The sequence below is a fragment of the Nicotiana tabacum genome, chromosome 8, assembly GCF_000715075.1.
Source record: "Nicotiana tabacum cultivar K326 chromosome 8, ASM71507v2, whole genome shotgun sequence".
Lineage (NCBI taxonomy): Eukaryota > Viridiplantae > Streptophyta > Magnoliopsida > Solanales > Solanaceae > Nicotiana > Nicotiana tabacum.
In genome coordinates this window covers 176,021,739-176,036,553 of record NC_134087.1, presented here as the reverse complement: position 1 = coordinate 176,036,553, position 14,815 = coordinate 176,021,739, and the positions used below count along the sequence as shown (strand labels likewise).

General features: G+C 35.9%; 2 protein-coding genes across 3 annotated transcripts; one reads left to right on the top strand and one right to left on the bottom strand.

Moving 5' to 3' along the window:
• The first annotated feature begins 5,392 nt into the window (after positions 1-5,392).
• Positions 5,393-7,141, top strand: LOC107812350 (putative pentatricopeptide repeat-containing protein At3g15200). The gene has a single exon (XM_016637412.2). The coding sequence runs from the start codon at positions 5,475-5,477 to the stop codon at positions 6,990-6,992; it is 1,518 nt and encodes a 505-aa protein (XP_016492898.1). The 5' UTR covers positions 5,393-5,474; the 3' UTR covers positions 6,993-7,141.
• Positions 7,142-8,465: 1,324 nt separating this feature from the next.
• Positions 8,466-9,873, bottom strand: LOC107812357 (small ribosomal subunit protein bS20c). 2 transcript variants are annotated; one of them, XM_016637428.2, is made up of 3 exons: positions 9,635-9,873; positions 9,389-9,555; positions 8,466-8,784 (listed from the first exon to the last, which is right to left on the bottom strand). In XM_016637428.2, exons 1-3 carry the CDS (start codon positions 9,777-9,779, stop codon positions 8,536-8,538), a joined length of 561 nt encoding a protein of 186 aa, XP_016492914.1. In that variant the 5' UTR covers positions 9,780-9,873; the 3' UTR covers positions 8,466-8,535. The 2 variants fall into 2 exon arrangements, with proteins under 2 accessions (XP_016492914.1, XP_016492909.1); XM_016637423.2 differs by having other exon boundaries at positions 9,389-9,561; positions 9,635-9,871.
• Positions 9,874-14,815: the final 4,942 nt, after the last annotated feature.

Below are 14,815 nucleotides of genomic sequence, written 5' to 3'. Positions count from 1 at the left end.
CATTGGCCTACTCAATAATATTATTCGAAAGTTTGCAGAAAAATTTGAGGAGCAGCATAATGAAATGAAAAATATTTTTACCCTCTTTGTTCCTTCTGCTGAAAATAAGATTAGGAATAATATGGTTGTCGGTGACACGCTCCTTGTACATCAATTAGAGTATAACCAGCTTAGTCATCAGGCACTGTAGGTATGCAGTAGTTGATCTAAATTCGAACACATGTTCTTGTTGTCAACTTTATTTGGAAAAAATACCCTGCCCACATGCAATGACAGCTTAGAGATTGAGCTTTATGGATGGATGTGGTTCCTCCATTTACGATCACTCATCTCTGTTTTATAAGATTTCAACATATTTGGCTGCATATGAAGGAACCATTCACATAATTCCTATAAAAGAGAAATGGGTGGTGCATGACGAGATTCAATCCACAAAAATACTTCCACCCGATATTGAGCCTACAAAGGGTAGAAAGAAGTTTAAGAGATGGCCAAGCATTTTAGAACCTAGCTCTTCTAGCAGCAGTAAAAACGACAAAAATAAATGTTCCATTTGCAAAGAACTTGACCACAGAAAAACGACTTGTAAAGTATTGTTGCAACATTCTTGATCTTTTAGCTATTGGTGTTGTAATAAAGATAATTAACTCTTTTAATAGTCTAAACTTGTTGTTTGTAATCACTTGTTATTTTTACTAGACTTGTTATTTCTACTATCAACTGTTGCATTGTACATCATAGACTAATGTTTTAGGTCAATCACCAATATTTTCTATTGCAGACCTATGATCTAGAGTCAACCCTCCTCTTATTTTAAGAAGGATTCATGTGACCAAGTTATCTTATAGACTATTATTTTATGGTCAACCACTCACATTGTCCATTGTAGACCTATGATCTATAATCAACCTCCTTATTTTAAGAAGGAGTCATGTGACTTTCTGTTGAAGACTACTATTTTAGAATCAACCACCTGTAATCAACCAATGTTTTATTGTCAACCCCCATAGATATTTTCAATTTAATCAAGATTTGTTGTGCCGGTTTAGATGGTCTATTGACAACCACTAGTTTAGGTAGTTAACTTAATGTCTAATGTTAATAAGCATCGACAGCTAACATGAAAAGGACTTGTCTAATTAATTGAAATACATCGAATATGCGGATTCAAAGAAACAATTAGTTTCTCAAAACTCTCAACAGTCATGTCATTTACGAGAAGTCATATGGAGCGGCACCATTTAATGTCAAATTCTGCCTATAAATACACTAGATCTGATGGAAATATTTATTTATCATTCTTCCAAATATCTCAATCACTTAACAGAGAAATGCCCCTGAGGTCAAGGACAAACATGGATGCCATTTTCATCAGAGAATCGCTGGATAGGCTCATCTGAGAGATCCAAGAAGACAGAGTGAGGTAAGAGAGGAACATTTGCCGTAACACACGCATGTTGCAGATTCTCCTTCACAGCCTTCAACTCTTTGCGCATGTTTGTATCACTTGGCTGAGCATTGCACACCTTGCATGGTCCTCCACTACCAATATCAGAAAAACCACCAACTAATGTTAAAAATAGGAATACTCCCATCCAAAGGGCCATCATCAGCAATGTCAGCTTCATCATTGGTCTTTAAGATCGCTGCACCAGGTGCCTTTTTAATGACAGACACCCATTCTAAATTAACCGCTAACTGGTCGATTATAGGATCCATTACCTCATCGCCGTTTGATACCAAATTCTACATATGGTCCATATCTATCTCATGTAGGATAAGAATAAGGTAATGGTGCAACTCCTAAAATATAGCATAGATAGAAGTCAATAGAAAAGTAATACAAAACAATAGACACGAGTTCTATGATAATCTCATACTTTGGCTGATACTAATCTACTGGTGGAGTGTTATTGAACTCCCTATCTTACGACACTAGGGTCATCAACTTTCTGCTTAAAGGGGTCTCAATCAAGGGTCAGTTGTCACTTTCTTTCTGTGCCATCTCAACATTCTTGGCGGCGACATCGGTTCGACCTTTAATTTTTTGGCATTACAACCAAATAGCGAAATTGCTTCGTACGCCCATGCCTATATTTTTTCATGAACCAAAATGTATTAATTTATGCCTGTAGTAAATAAAATAATACTACTCAACTGCAAAAAAATTTTGAGAAGGATTTTTTAATACTTACCATGAATGCCCATGGGAAGCCATACAAGGCATAACTAGCGGATTTGGAATTTTTACCAGAGATATTATTTTTCTTCCTCTTTCTCACATATGATTTGTATATTGGCAACATGTACTTCTTCAAGTACTCAATTGTAAGCTCAAAATACTCCTTGCCCTATGGATATTTCGTGAAAACTTCTAGATTGTTAGCCATACGAATCCATCTCTTATCGACTTGCGTTATGTAATCCCTTGCAAATAAGACTGAATGGACAAACCACACCAATGCAATCTTAAACCTCTCGACTGTGTCACTCTTGGACTTTAATTATTTCAAAAGCAGCTCTGCATCCACCCATTTCCTGCTAGACTAGCAAACTTTGTCGTAGAATGCTTGTCCATGATCCATCACTTTCTTCATAGCTTCTTTACTGGGTTTGACACTACAGTTCAATCTATTCATCATAGCAAACTCCTTCAATCCAAAGTGAACAAGCTTGTCTCTAACTAAAAACCAAAACCCGTGCTTCTTCGCGCAATAAATTTGGTGGATCAGTAGGGAGTTGACAAGTTGTCCATTAAACTGTGTCCAATGCTCTGAAAGTTTTGCAAACTGTCCAAAAGAACTACTATTAAACTTTTCCATCAATTTAATTGTTCTAAGTTTATCCTTGAACTCATGGCATATATTGATCCTAAACTTCACACTTATCTTGGTCGGAAAACGTCTATGTTTTCTTATAGAAGTCTTGAATTTGTATTTGGATGCGTTGATGGCCCTTACAAATAGAGCATCCTGGTCACCTTCAACTGCTGCATGTGTTTCACTTTCCAATCCATCTACACCATCTTCAAGTTGTTCATCATCATCATCATCATCATCATCATCTTCTTCTTCTTCTTCTTCTTCTTCTTCTTCTTCTTCTTCTTCTTCTTCTTCTTCTTCTTCTTCTTCTTCTTCTTCTTCTTCTTCTTCTATCATCATCATCATCATCATCATTATCATCATCTTCTTCTTCTTCTGCTACTTTTTCTTCTTCAACATCTTCATCAGCCTCCGGAGCAACATCATTACCATTTTCATCATTCTCCACACTTAAAGCTTCATCATCACTGTCCTTTTCTTCTGCGATAATTATTTTTTTAGAAACCCGTTCTTCCATTTGAGTTTGTGTTGCATTTATGTCCACACCTTCTTCCTCCTCCTTATCAATACCCTCTAATGCTAACCTCCTTGAAACAGATTTTTTACTAACATGTATGTCCTCGTCAACTAATCTAGACATTAATCTTGTTTTTTTACCGATAGGCTTTGATGGCTCTATGTTCTTTTTGCTCTTATCATGCTTAGAAATCTCAGCATTTCCTTTACCACGGGAAGCTTTAGAAGTATCTACATTTTATTTTCTAGCAGTAATTTTTGAAGGCTCAACAATTGCTTTACTTGGCGATGCTTCTTTTTTTGTATTTCCTTTCTTGTTTGAAAGCTTTGAAGGCTGTGAAGGCTTTGTCAAAGGAATATGCTTCTTAGTAATTGATTTCCTCCTTATGTTACCTACATGCAAATATGCAATGTCACATTTAATAATTTCAAACTTATGATCAGAATAAGAAAAATAAGCCCCAATTACGACAAACATCTATGACCAGAAAACAATCGACCACAAGTTTCTCAATAAACATTAGGTCACCAGTTCCGACGAAATTCTAAAATACAGACCACAAAGATAGTCCAAGAAGCAAAATCACTACCCAAGCCATATAAGATATAGTTATACACAACCCAATCGATCTTGAACATGCACATGAACGAATCACTCTATAAAATCCAAAATAAAAAATGTAAGAAACGAAAAAAGAAGAATTTAGGATTTACCAAAATTGACGCGTTCTGAGCTTTAATACGGTGCTTGATGGGTCTATAGAGACGATTACACCTAAAATCGAAGCTTGATTCTTGTCCCTTCTCGCCGGAAACCACCTTGATCGATGTGGTTGAGTGATAGAGAGAAGAGAGAGTAGAGAGATTAGAGAGAAATTTGGCGGAAAAATGAGAGAAAATTTGTGTTTTTCAAACTTTATAGGTGATCCACAAGTTTTTACAATGTTAAAAAGGCCCCATCCACCCTAACCCCACTCATTTAACCGTTTTTCAACCCAAAGAAATTGAGAAAGAAAATGAGAGGTCACTTGACCAATTCAAGTGTTGAGGAGGTCTTCTTTCCAAATGTTCTCTAGTTTCTATCAAATTTAATGAATATAAATTGTTAAATATTTGTGGAGACCTAAAGTATTAACTTTTGGCAAACTTATTCATTTTTAAATTTGTATATTTTGTGGTAATTGCGTTGAGTATTGTCCAGCAAATTGTTTATTAATGACCGAAGAATATGAACTTTTTACTTATGATCCTCACAAATTGAATTATAATCAAATCGTTTTAGGCCGCTAACCAATGTCACTAATTGATGGTTACACAATTCGAACAATTTCGAATTTATCTTAAATAAAAAATGAATAAACCTTAAAGTCGAAAAAAGAAAATCGAATTACGAAGGCTTAGTTCGGATTTAAAAGAATGATATTTTTGGATCAAAACTGCTAAGTACATACTTTAAAAACTATTTTGAACCTACCTTCAAACATAAGAGACCATTTTATCATTTTTCCCCCCAAAATTGAGTAACTATTTTATTTGAGTATCTGCGTAAATTTAAGTGATGTTTGATTCAACAAAATAAAAGTTGAGTAAGCATACTAGAAATTACCCAAAAAAGAATGTCTGCTTGCGAAATTTTGTTGGCAGTATGAAACATCCATTTTCTTCTTATGTACACTTGAATTAAACTGTACCAAGTATAAAAATAAAAAATAAAATGGCAATCGTATTAAGAGGACTCTAACGTGTGACACTACTTAGGCGTTTGGACATAAAAATTGTATTTTAAAAAAAAATACTAATATTTGGAGTTAAGTTAAAAAATAGTACTATTAGAATTAGAAAATATTATAGTTTTATGAGTGTGAATTTTTTTTTAGAAAAAACTTTAAAAAAGTGATTTTGAAAAATTCATTTTCCAAAAAATTTCCAAAAGCGTGTAAAACTTCGTACGCAAACACGTTTTTTAAAAAAAGAAAAAAAATGTATGGACAAGCGGGTCCTACATCTTTTGCATTTGCTCTTCATTCCATTACTCCACCCCCCCCCCCCCCCCAGTGCTCCCGCCGGAAAATTCATCCTAGAGTAGCAATTTTTTCAGCTAGCATCTCGTATTCGGCATTCACTTTCTGATTACCAATGTCAACTAAACAACCCTACCGGAAAATTTACAGTTTATGCAGTTTTCAACCCATATATCTATTAACAAACAAAACAACGCCTCTCTTTCCCCTCCCCATACAAAACTATCATCGCCAAACGCACACAAAATCCGACGACTTCGCTGCCAATGCTTGTGAGGAGAACGCCGCATTGAAAGTGCAGACCCTTCTCAAGATTGAAGCACAAAAATCAGTGAGTGACATATTTCAATCCCTCAGCCAATGCAACTTTACACTATCTGAAGATTTCATTCTTGACGTGCTTAAACGGCACCGTTCTGATTGGAAACCAGCTTTTACGTTCTTCAAATGGGTATTAGCAGGTGGGTATTCACCAAAGACTGGATCTTTCAATGAAATTCTTGATATACTTGGGCGAATGAGGCGTTTTGATGAACTCAACCAAGTGCTCGACGAAATGTCTAAGAGAGGATTAGTTAATGAAAGAACTTATGGCATTGCGATTAATAGATATGCTGCAGCCCATAAAGTTGAAGATGCAATAGAGTTTTTCTATAAGAGGAAAGATTTGGGTTTGGAGCTTGATCTTATTGCTTTTCAGACGCTTCTCGTATGTTTGTGTCGATTCAAGCACGTTGAAGCTGCTGAATTCTTGTTTCACAATAAGAAAAATGAGTTCAAGCATGATATAAAGACGCGTAATATCATTCTGAATGGATGGTGTGTTTTGGGGAGTTTACGTGAGGCAAAGAGGTTTTGGAATGATATTGTGACTTCAAAGTGTAAGCCGGATAAGTTTACGTATGGGATATTCATCAATTCTCTATGCAAATCAGGGAAAATAAGCACTGCAGTGAAGTTGTTTCAGACAATGTGGGAGAAAGGGTGTAAGCCGGATTTGGCAATTTGCAATTCTATTATTGATGGATTGTGTTTCAAGAAGAGAATTCCTGAAGCTTTAGAGATTTTCCGTGAAATGAATGAAAGAGATTGTTTACCTGATGTTGCCACTTATAATTCGTTGATCAAGCATTTATGTAAGATCAGGAGGATGGAGAAGGTTTTTGAGCTTTTAGACGAGATGGAAACGAAGGGAGACGGTTGTTTGCCAAATGCTAGAACTTATGGTTACTTGTTAAATTCCGCCAAGACACCTGAGGAAGCTATTGGGATTTTGGAAAGGATGAATAAAAATGGATGTAAAATGCTTGGGGATACCTATAATTTGCTGTTAAGGTTGTTTATGAGCTGGGATAATCAAGAAAGAGTAAAGAGTACATGGGATGAGATGGAGAAGAGTGGACTAGGACCTGATCAACGATCGTATACAATTATGATTCATGGTCTTTTTGAAAGGGGAAGATTAGAGGATGCTTTGTGTTATTTCAATGAGATGATATCAAAGAGTATGGTGCCAGAGCCAAGGACAAATTTGTTAGTGGATGCCATGAACATCAAGCTAAAGGAGAAAAGAAAAGAGTTGGAGAAGAAGGAAATGACAAAAAAGGGAAGGAGTAATGAGAACACTAGGTAATGCATGCTACAATAATTATTACTATTATAATCTTGCTTGACATGCTATTGGCTTGCTTTAGAATGATGACAAAGGCACTTAGAATGTTTTCCAGAATATAGCAAATCGAGAAATCAGGGTATCTGATCACTGCGTGTTAATGCAATCATGTTATAATTAAGCAATTAATTGGATGGTGATAATTTGGAGTGAACTTTTTGTGTGTAACAAGTTTTCTACACTCTCATATAGGTATCCCTAAGAAACAAACTTGGAGATATAAAAGCTTGATAGCATTATTTTTCCAATCTTTTCATATTATAACCAATGCTCGTCCATATTAGTCTTCAATTTGGAAGTTATATTCTTTGAGAAAACTGCTCAGCAAGTTTTACCTGCCCGGAGCTGGAGAAGTGATTGGGGCTAAAAGTAGCATTTGCTGGTTAACTGCCTTGAGTTGCAGAACTGGTAATGTGGATTGTGGGTTCACTGAACAATGTCCTGTGGTTCACTTGTCCCCCTTTCAACTCGATAATTGTGGAGGAAGCAGAATAAACAATCTTGTTCACCTTACATGATTCGTGGTCATATCAACAGTGGAAGATAAGATGACAGATTGGATCATCTCAATGAGATGACATTTACGGGTTGGTGCTTGGAGCAAGGACAAAATTCTGGAGGATGCTGCAAGAAATTTATGGGACAATGAAAGAGGTTTAGGAAACAGAAGAATGAGAAGTTGAATAAGAATGAAAAAGGGTAGGTGATCCGTGAATGGTGCACTAGAGCTAGTTTTGTATGATATCCTCTTTGCTTTCATAAGAATGTAAACATCAATTAAGAATCTTTGAGGCATCTCTTTTGATGTATTTGCTAAAGCAAAGAAGCCTCATCAGCTTATTATATGCAGCGGCACAGACAAATTTATTGCCCATTGGTTTTGTTTCAGACACTCAGCTATGTGACTAATATAGTTGGCTTCTCTATCTGTGAAACGAGTTCCATTTGCTCAAGGAATTTCTCATCTATAACCTTTGTCCACTGAAGGCATCAGCTTACCGCCCTACATCCTGTAGAAATTGTCTAACAAGACGTCTCTGCTTACTTTGGTAAATCTGCGTTGAGTTGGCGAGTGTGTAAATCTCACTAGAACTTCTCTAAACCCCTTGAATATAATCAGCTAAAACATTATGAAGACCACTAATCAATTTCGAAAGCACATTCTTTGTTGTTGACACTACTGTGTATAGGCATATTCTGCTCGTATTTTGCAGTGCCATCAAAACATCAATACAACAAGTATATCTGGAACAGATGCACTAGTCTCCACATGTCCCCTTCTTTTTCCCCTTTTTTGGGTTCATCACTCTTCCGTTCTCTTCTATCCAACATTATATGGGAAAAGAACACGTATAAATCAGGTGTCTTAACACATAAAAGCGCATTGCCATTGCAGTGCTACAACAGAAAAGGATAGTAATTGCACAAACAAGGTGGAGTAATAATAAAATAATTCATATATCTTACTCAAGGTGCCAGTGGTTTACATTCAACAAGGAATAGATTAAACTGTTGCTGCAGAAGCAGGTTCAGCGGCTGGAGATGGTACATACCAGCCGTGATGGATCTCAACTGCTTTCTTTCTTCTTGCAAGACGTGATTTTCTTCTTGCTCCTGTGTTCCTGTGAAGCGTTCCTACTTTGACTGCTTTATCAATTACTGAATATGCTTCTGCAATCAACTTCTCGATAGTAAGAACTTCCTCTGGCTGTGCATCTGGTTTCTTCCTCAGCATGTCCAATTCTTCCAAAACCTGAAACAGGAAAACATACCTTTAATATGCAGATAAGCAGGTTGTCATGTAGCAATAACTTTTTCTCAAAGCAATTGTCAAGTCTTTCCGGAAAATCTCCACTTTTGATCCTAAACACTATTTTTTCCGAGTTGCAAATGCAAGGGGTGCAACACATAAGAGTTGACCTCAAGTGTTGACTGTATGATCACAGTATACGGACTTTTCAAAAATATTAAACAAGAGATTAGCTTCATAGCCAGAGACAAGGACCTTGACATGTCATTACTTACTAGCAGTGATTTTTTTCTTTGTTTCCTATTCCAGTATATGCTGTGTGTCTCATTCTAGTCTTGTCATTCGAAATTAACCAACCCATCTTAACCTAACTGAGTCCTCAATCGTTTTTGATTGAACACATTTGACTTGTTCAAGTTTAGCTCAACATGCCCACGCAATACCCATATAAGTAGCTTATGCGAGAAAATTTAAAGAGGGGGAACTTGATTAATATGATCGTGAAGATAATTTTGGAAAATCTGGGGAAATGCAATAGCGATCGAACAGAAGTAAGCTCAATCAAACAAAGTTTATCAAGAAATCAGTAATTAGGATTGCAATATACCTTCTTCATCCGAGTTTTGACCTCAGATTTTCGAGCTTTGTTGTAAATCCTCCTCTTCTCAGCTTGGCGTGCCCTTTTGGCAGCTGAATCTGCTTTTTTCGTTGGAGCAGCTTCACAAACAATTGAACGACGTGACGGCCGCTGCAGAGGAGTCAGTGAAACATTTCCTGCAACTTTAAGCAAAATTCTGTAAATCATAAGGGTCACTTAATTAAAGCGAATGGTTGTTCAATATGAACCGAGTACCTTTGGAAAATAGATTGACCGAAGTGTTAGCAGAAAAGCTTAGGGGGTTGAAAGCAGCAGAATTTGGGTGAGAGGGATTGAGAGAAAGGGTTTTGAATTTTCCAGTTAAGCTCCAACAAGAAGAAGATATGGAAGCTCCCGCCATCGCTCTTGCTTTGTACTTCTCTTCCTCCCTCTAGAAAGGAAAATCCTCATCACAAGTTGAGCAACTTCCTATTCCAGCTTATCTGCTCAGCCTGTTTGTTTTGAGGTTTACAAATGGGCTTGTCTGTTATGGATAAGGCTGCCTCCTTGGGAACTTAAGCAAATGTCTCAAATAAATCTCAACTTACCAACCTCTAGCCATTAATTATAAACTTATCAAAACTAGCCAACAAAAATTGAAAAACCAAATAATATGGCTTTTTCTCTCAAAGAATCATATACAAAAATCACCTTCCATATTTTTAAGCGTGATTAACAACACTAGATACAAGACAAAAAGGAAATTTTATGGATGATGTAGCAAATAACGTGATGAAATACAAAAAATATATACAATATTCCAAAAATCTAAACAAAAAAGGAACTTTTTCAATGGGTATAGTTGAAATTCACTGAAAATAAATAGATAAGTCAATATACAAAATTTGAGTAAGATTGGAGGTGATTTGGACGGGTTTCGTATCAAAATTCGTAATTAAATCGAATTCAAAAAGTCTTCTGCGACACATGTATCGCGCATGTATCTCACACACAGGTATACATGGATATACATGTGATACACAATAGATACAAATATGATACATATGTGATACACAAATGATACACAGTGTGATACACATATCATTTTTTTCATGTTCAGTTTTTACCGAATTTTCAATTCAAACCACCTCAAAACTTCACCAAATCATCCCAAAACTGAGATTCAAGCTCCTTAAGTTATGTTCAATCTATTCTAATAACACTCACTCAAAATAAAGCAAAAATTTGATATTTTTTGCTACAAATAGCTAATTGGCTAATTTGACTAATATCAATAACATTTTATCAATTGGCCAATTTTTGTAATGAGCTACCTATAAATGGACATAGCTGGTAATTTTCCTGCCTCCTTTCCTTTAATAGAAAATAGGCTCTACTAGGCCCAATAAAAAGCAGAGGCCCAATAATTAAGTTGTGTCCAAGTTTCATGTTCTCCCCCCGTTCCATTTTATTTGGCACTTTTTCCTTCATTAGTCCATTCAAAAAAAGATTAGTATTATAAATAGTATTGTATTTAAAGTAATGTTTATCTTTGAGAGAGATTATAGAGTTTGTAACTTTGTGGCTAACAGCTTGTTTGGATGGATGTTCCCCATTGTATCGTATTGTATTGTTATCGTAAAACAATGTTTGTTTTGATTGTTTCATTAAAATTGATTTTATTGTATTGTTAAATCTATTGTTCCGGAACAATGAAAAATCCCCATTTTTGAAACAACGAATTGGTGTGGTGGGATTGTTTCCTATTTTTCTTTCCAATTATGCTCTAACTTATTACTCTACAATTCTATTTTACCCTTTAGCTTTTTTGCTATTTTAACTCCATCTCCAACCTATGATCTACTTTATTTTTTTCTAGTTCTTCTGTCGCCAACGCTAAAGGTGTTTTACCGCCTTCTGTTTTATTTTTTCTCTTAATTTGCTTTTAACTCAATTCTAATTAGTTGCGCTCCTTTGTTTTGCCTTCTTCTGTCTCGCTCCTTTGTTCTACTTTCTTAAGGTGTTTTGCCTTCTTCTGTTTGTTTTTTAAAATTATTTTTATGCATAATTTTTAATAAATTTAACATTTAACTAATTGAGGGTATTTTAGTAAACGTATCAGTTACAGTACAGTACGATACAATCAAACCAAACAGCAAAAAATTATTTAACAATAACAAATAATACAATCTATTCAAACATTGTATTCATAAAATGATACGATACAATACAATACATTATAAAACAATGGGGAACAATGATCCAAATAGAGTGTAAGTCACTTTTTCCCTATAAATAGAGGAGTTCTATTCCATTATAATTCATCCCAAATTAATAAGAATTCTCTCTCTCTCTCTCTCTCTCTCTCTCTCTCTACTTTTCTCTTCAATACTCTTCTTCTTCTTTTATTGTTTTATAACACGTTATCAGGATTCAACACGAGACTCTAACCAATAGAGTAGAAGGCGTTTGTTTTAATTTGTAGATATACTATGAATTAATTGTCTAATGTTTGAGAAATTAAACCACCCGTGGAGAGAAGAGAGGAATTTGCGTGAGGCTCTTGCGTGAATGCATTGATATTCCAATACTAGACATCTGCTTTAGTCACCAGGCTTTGGTATACGTGCACGGTTCTCAGCTTGTACATAATATTGAGCATACTGATTGTCAATTGTTCAATGAACTTCCTTCAGGAATAAATTCTGAATTTAAGGTAAGTATTTTACCCTTTTTTAAAAAAAAAATCTTGAAATTCTATAATTTAATTAAATACAAGCAAAGACAATAGATTTTGGTTATAAATCTAATAAAGTTTTAAGAAATTATAACCACCTGAAGTGGTAATATTTTTATGTCCCATCATGGTCAAATTAACGTATGATTGTGAGCACAAGAAGTGAAAATCCGTCCCATTGACTTTGTTGTTCTTCTTGTTTCCTTAAGAGAATATGGTAGCAGTATGTGATAAGTTTGAAAGAAGACAAAATTATTATCGTGAAGGTATCAATGGATGTGGACGTGATAATAGACGAAATTATAATCGTCATCATTGTGGTAATGAGAACAATAAAGATTCTCAAAATAATCCTTCACTCTATGAAAGTAATGTATATCATTGATTTGACATGATATTTTGTAAAGCACATATAGATAATTATGGTCCATTCATGATGTGAATGCGACAACATGTGATTTATGAATACATATTCATTCTTGGAAGAATATGAACGTGCTATTGATAATGAATATACCACACTCACCTCTATGAATACATATTCATTCCTGGAAGAATTGCACACGTCATGATGTAAACATGTTGTTTATCAATATTGATAATTTATCCAATTAGCATAATTGGTTTAACCATGTTAATTTAAGTATAATGTGCAAAAATAAAAGAAAATTTACATGAATGCAAAAATAATGTTGTTTGTTCTCATTAATTAATAGACCAACTAAAATTGGGATTGAATTCGATAAATGTTGGAAATATCAAAGGTGAATATGAACTCATTCACCTACCATGTATACCACAAAAGATGCATCTATGAGATAGTTACATGTGCGATTATTACATAAGATGCTCCTCCAGGCTCCCATAGACAACAACTTACCTCCCTATTCCTGCGCTTTGTCACTACTCAAAGTACCCCACCTGATCCTGGTTGACCATACACGGCCCTCTTCCTCACGATCTCTAAATCCATCACCAATAATCTATGCTGAGTCGTGAGATCCTCACTGGGTATAACCTTGCAATCCATACACAGACTCCTATCGCACTTTCGGAGAAATAAATAATCAATTTGAGTCTTGACCAAAAAACTCCGGAATATAACCAAGTGCTCCTCCCTTTTTTAAAAACATAAGTTGGCAATCACCAAATCTCGCTATACTTTGTAATAATTATTTCACTACACACGTTTTGGATTAATCTGATTGCTAGAGACCTTATTATTTATTCTAAAATTAATTTTTGGGTTACACTCTCTTGAATCCTGATTTGATGTTTATTTTAATAAAAATTTCAGTCAAACCGAAAGCATATCAGAGACTCGAGCCAAACTGTCAAAAGGGTGCTTATCGTGCAGCTTTGAACCCACAAAACTGTGGGCAAGTCCGACTAACGCTGCTTTTAAAGTGCCCACTGTTAGTATAGGAACCTGTGCTTCAGTTACCCTGACTTGGTAGTCACTTCTCAGTACGTGGGCTTTCTCTATCTTTTAGATTCTCTGTTTTATATCTTTTGAATTTTTTTTCTAAATTAATATAATGTTATTTATTCTATTTTAAACTACGTATTGTATACTAAAATTACGAGAAAAGAATAAAACGTTTATTGCTAATTTTTATCAGTAATAATTGCAAAATGACTTGCCCGATATGTTTGTAAATAGGTGAGGGCGTGATTCAGGAGCGAGCTGCTTTAGAATTACTTATAAAAGATGGCGTAGGCTTTAGTCCCCAGCCCCACCACTTTTTTATAGGACCAACAAAAGACGTATCAAACGTACAACACATATAAAACACACTTTTCAGTTTTAACTTTCTTGTATTTCATTCTTTTGACTTTTGAGGAAGGGGACTTGAGGCTTCAATCATGTTCAGTCTCTATTGGAACAAAAAGCATAAAAGTGAGTAATCGGGAAATGCCATCTACAGCTAGAAAAGATAAGAATATTTGGGAATACTTCGTTTATCAGACCATTGTTTCTTTCTTGTAGTTTGTGTTTTATTAGTGTTTGATACCTGCAGTACCTTCACGGTCGCGAGTATTGTCATGGGCGGCTTTCCAGCCGTGCCCCATGACCCCTTGGGCGCGTCCCGTGGCGTCCTAACAAGCCTTCCAATGCCTAGCGCTACGGACGACCCCGTGGTCTTGGCCGCGCCAAGTGACAAGCGCGCATGTGCCTCTGTCGCCCCACCGATATCCCTCGCCAGCGCCCAACCGCAGGCAGATGCCAACAGCGCTGCGCGCGCCGACAACGCCCCGCGCGCAGACCCTGATGCCAAAGACTATGCTGCTGAAAACGGACCTGTTTTTGCCTTATAGCAAACTAAGTCTTTTTCATTGTAAATATAGAGTAGTTTTATTCCATGTACTTCCATTATGTTTCTCTAGCTTAATCAAGTCTAGTCTTGTAGCTTTGGATTATTTTTTTAAGCATTATTAGGGGGATCAAGCAATCAAACTTTCTAGCAAGCAAACAATTCTCTGTACTGGTGTCTCTCCCCCTCGACACCGCGTTGCCTTTCTGTAATAGCTTTCATTAATGCAATCAAGTTTTCTTTCATTCTCAATTCTCATTCATGTTCTCTCAATTGCTCTTGACATTGGTTTTCCCGTACGGCACTGACAATCTAGTCTAGCGTACGGAGGGGACCTCAGTTGGCGGACAACAACTGCACTGACATCAGTTGCTTAGCCTTACGTCGCCCTTCCAAGGAATCTCA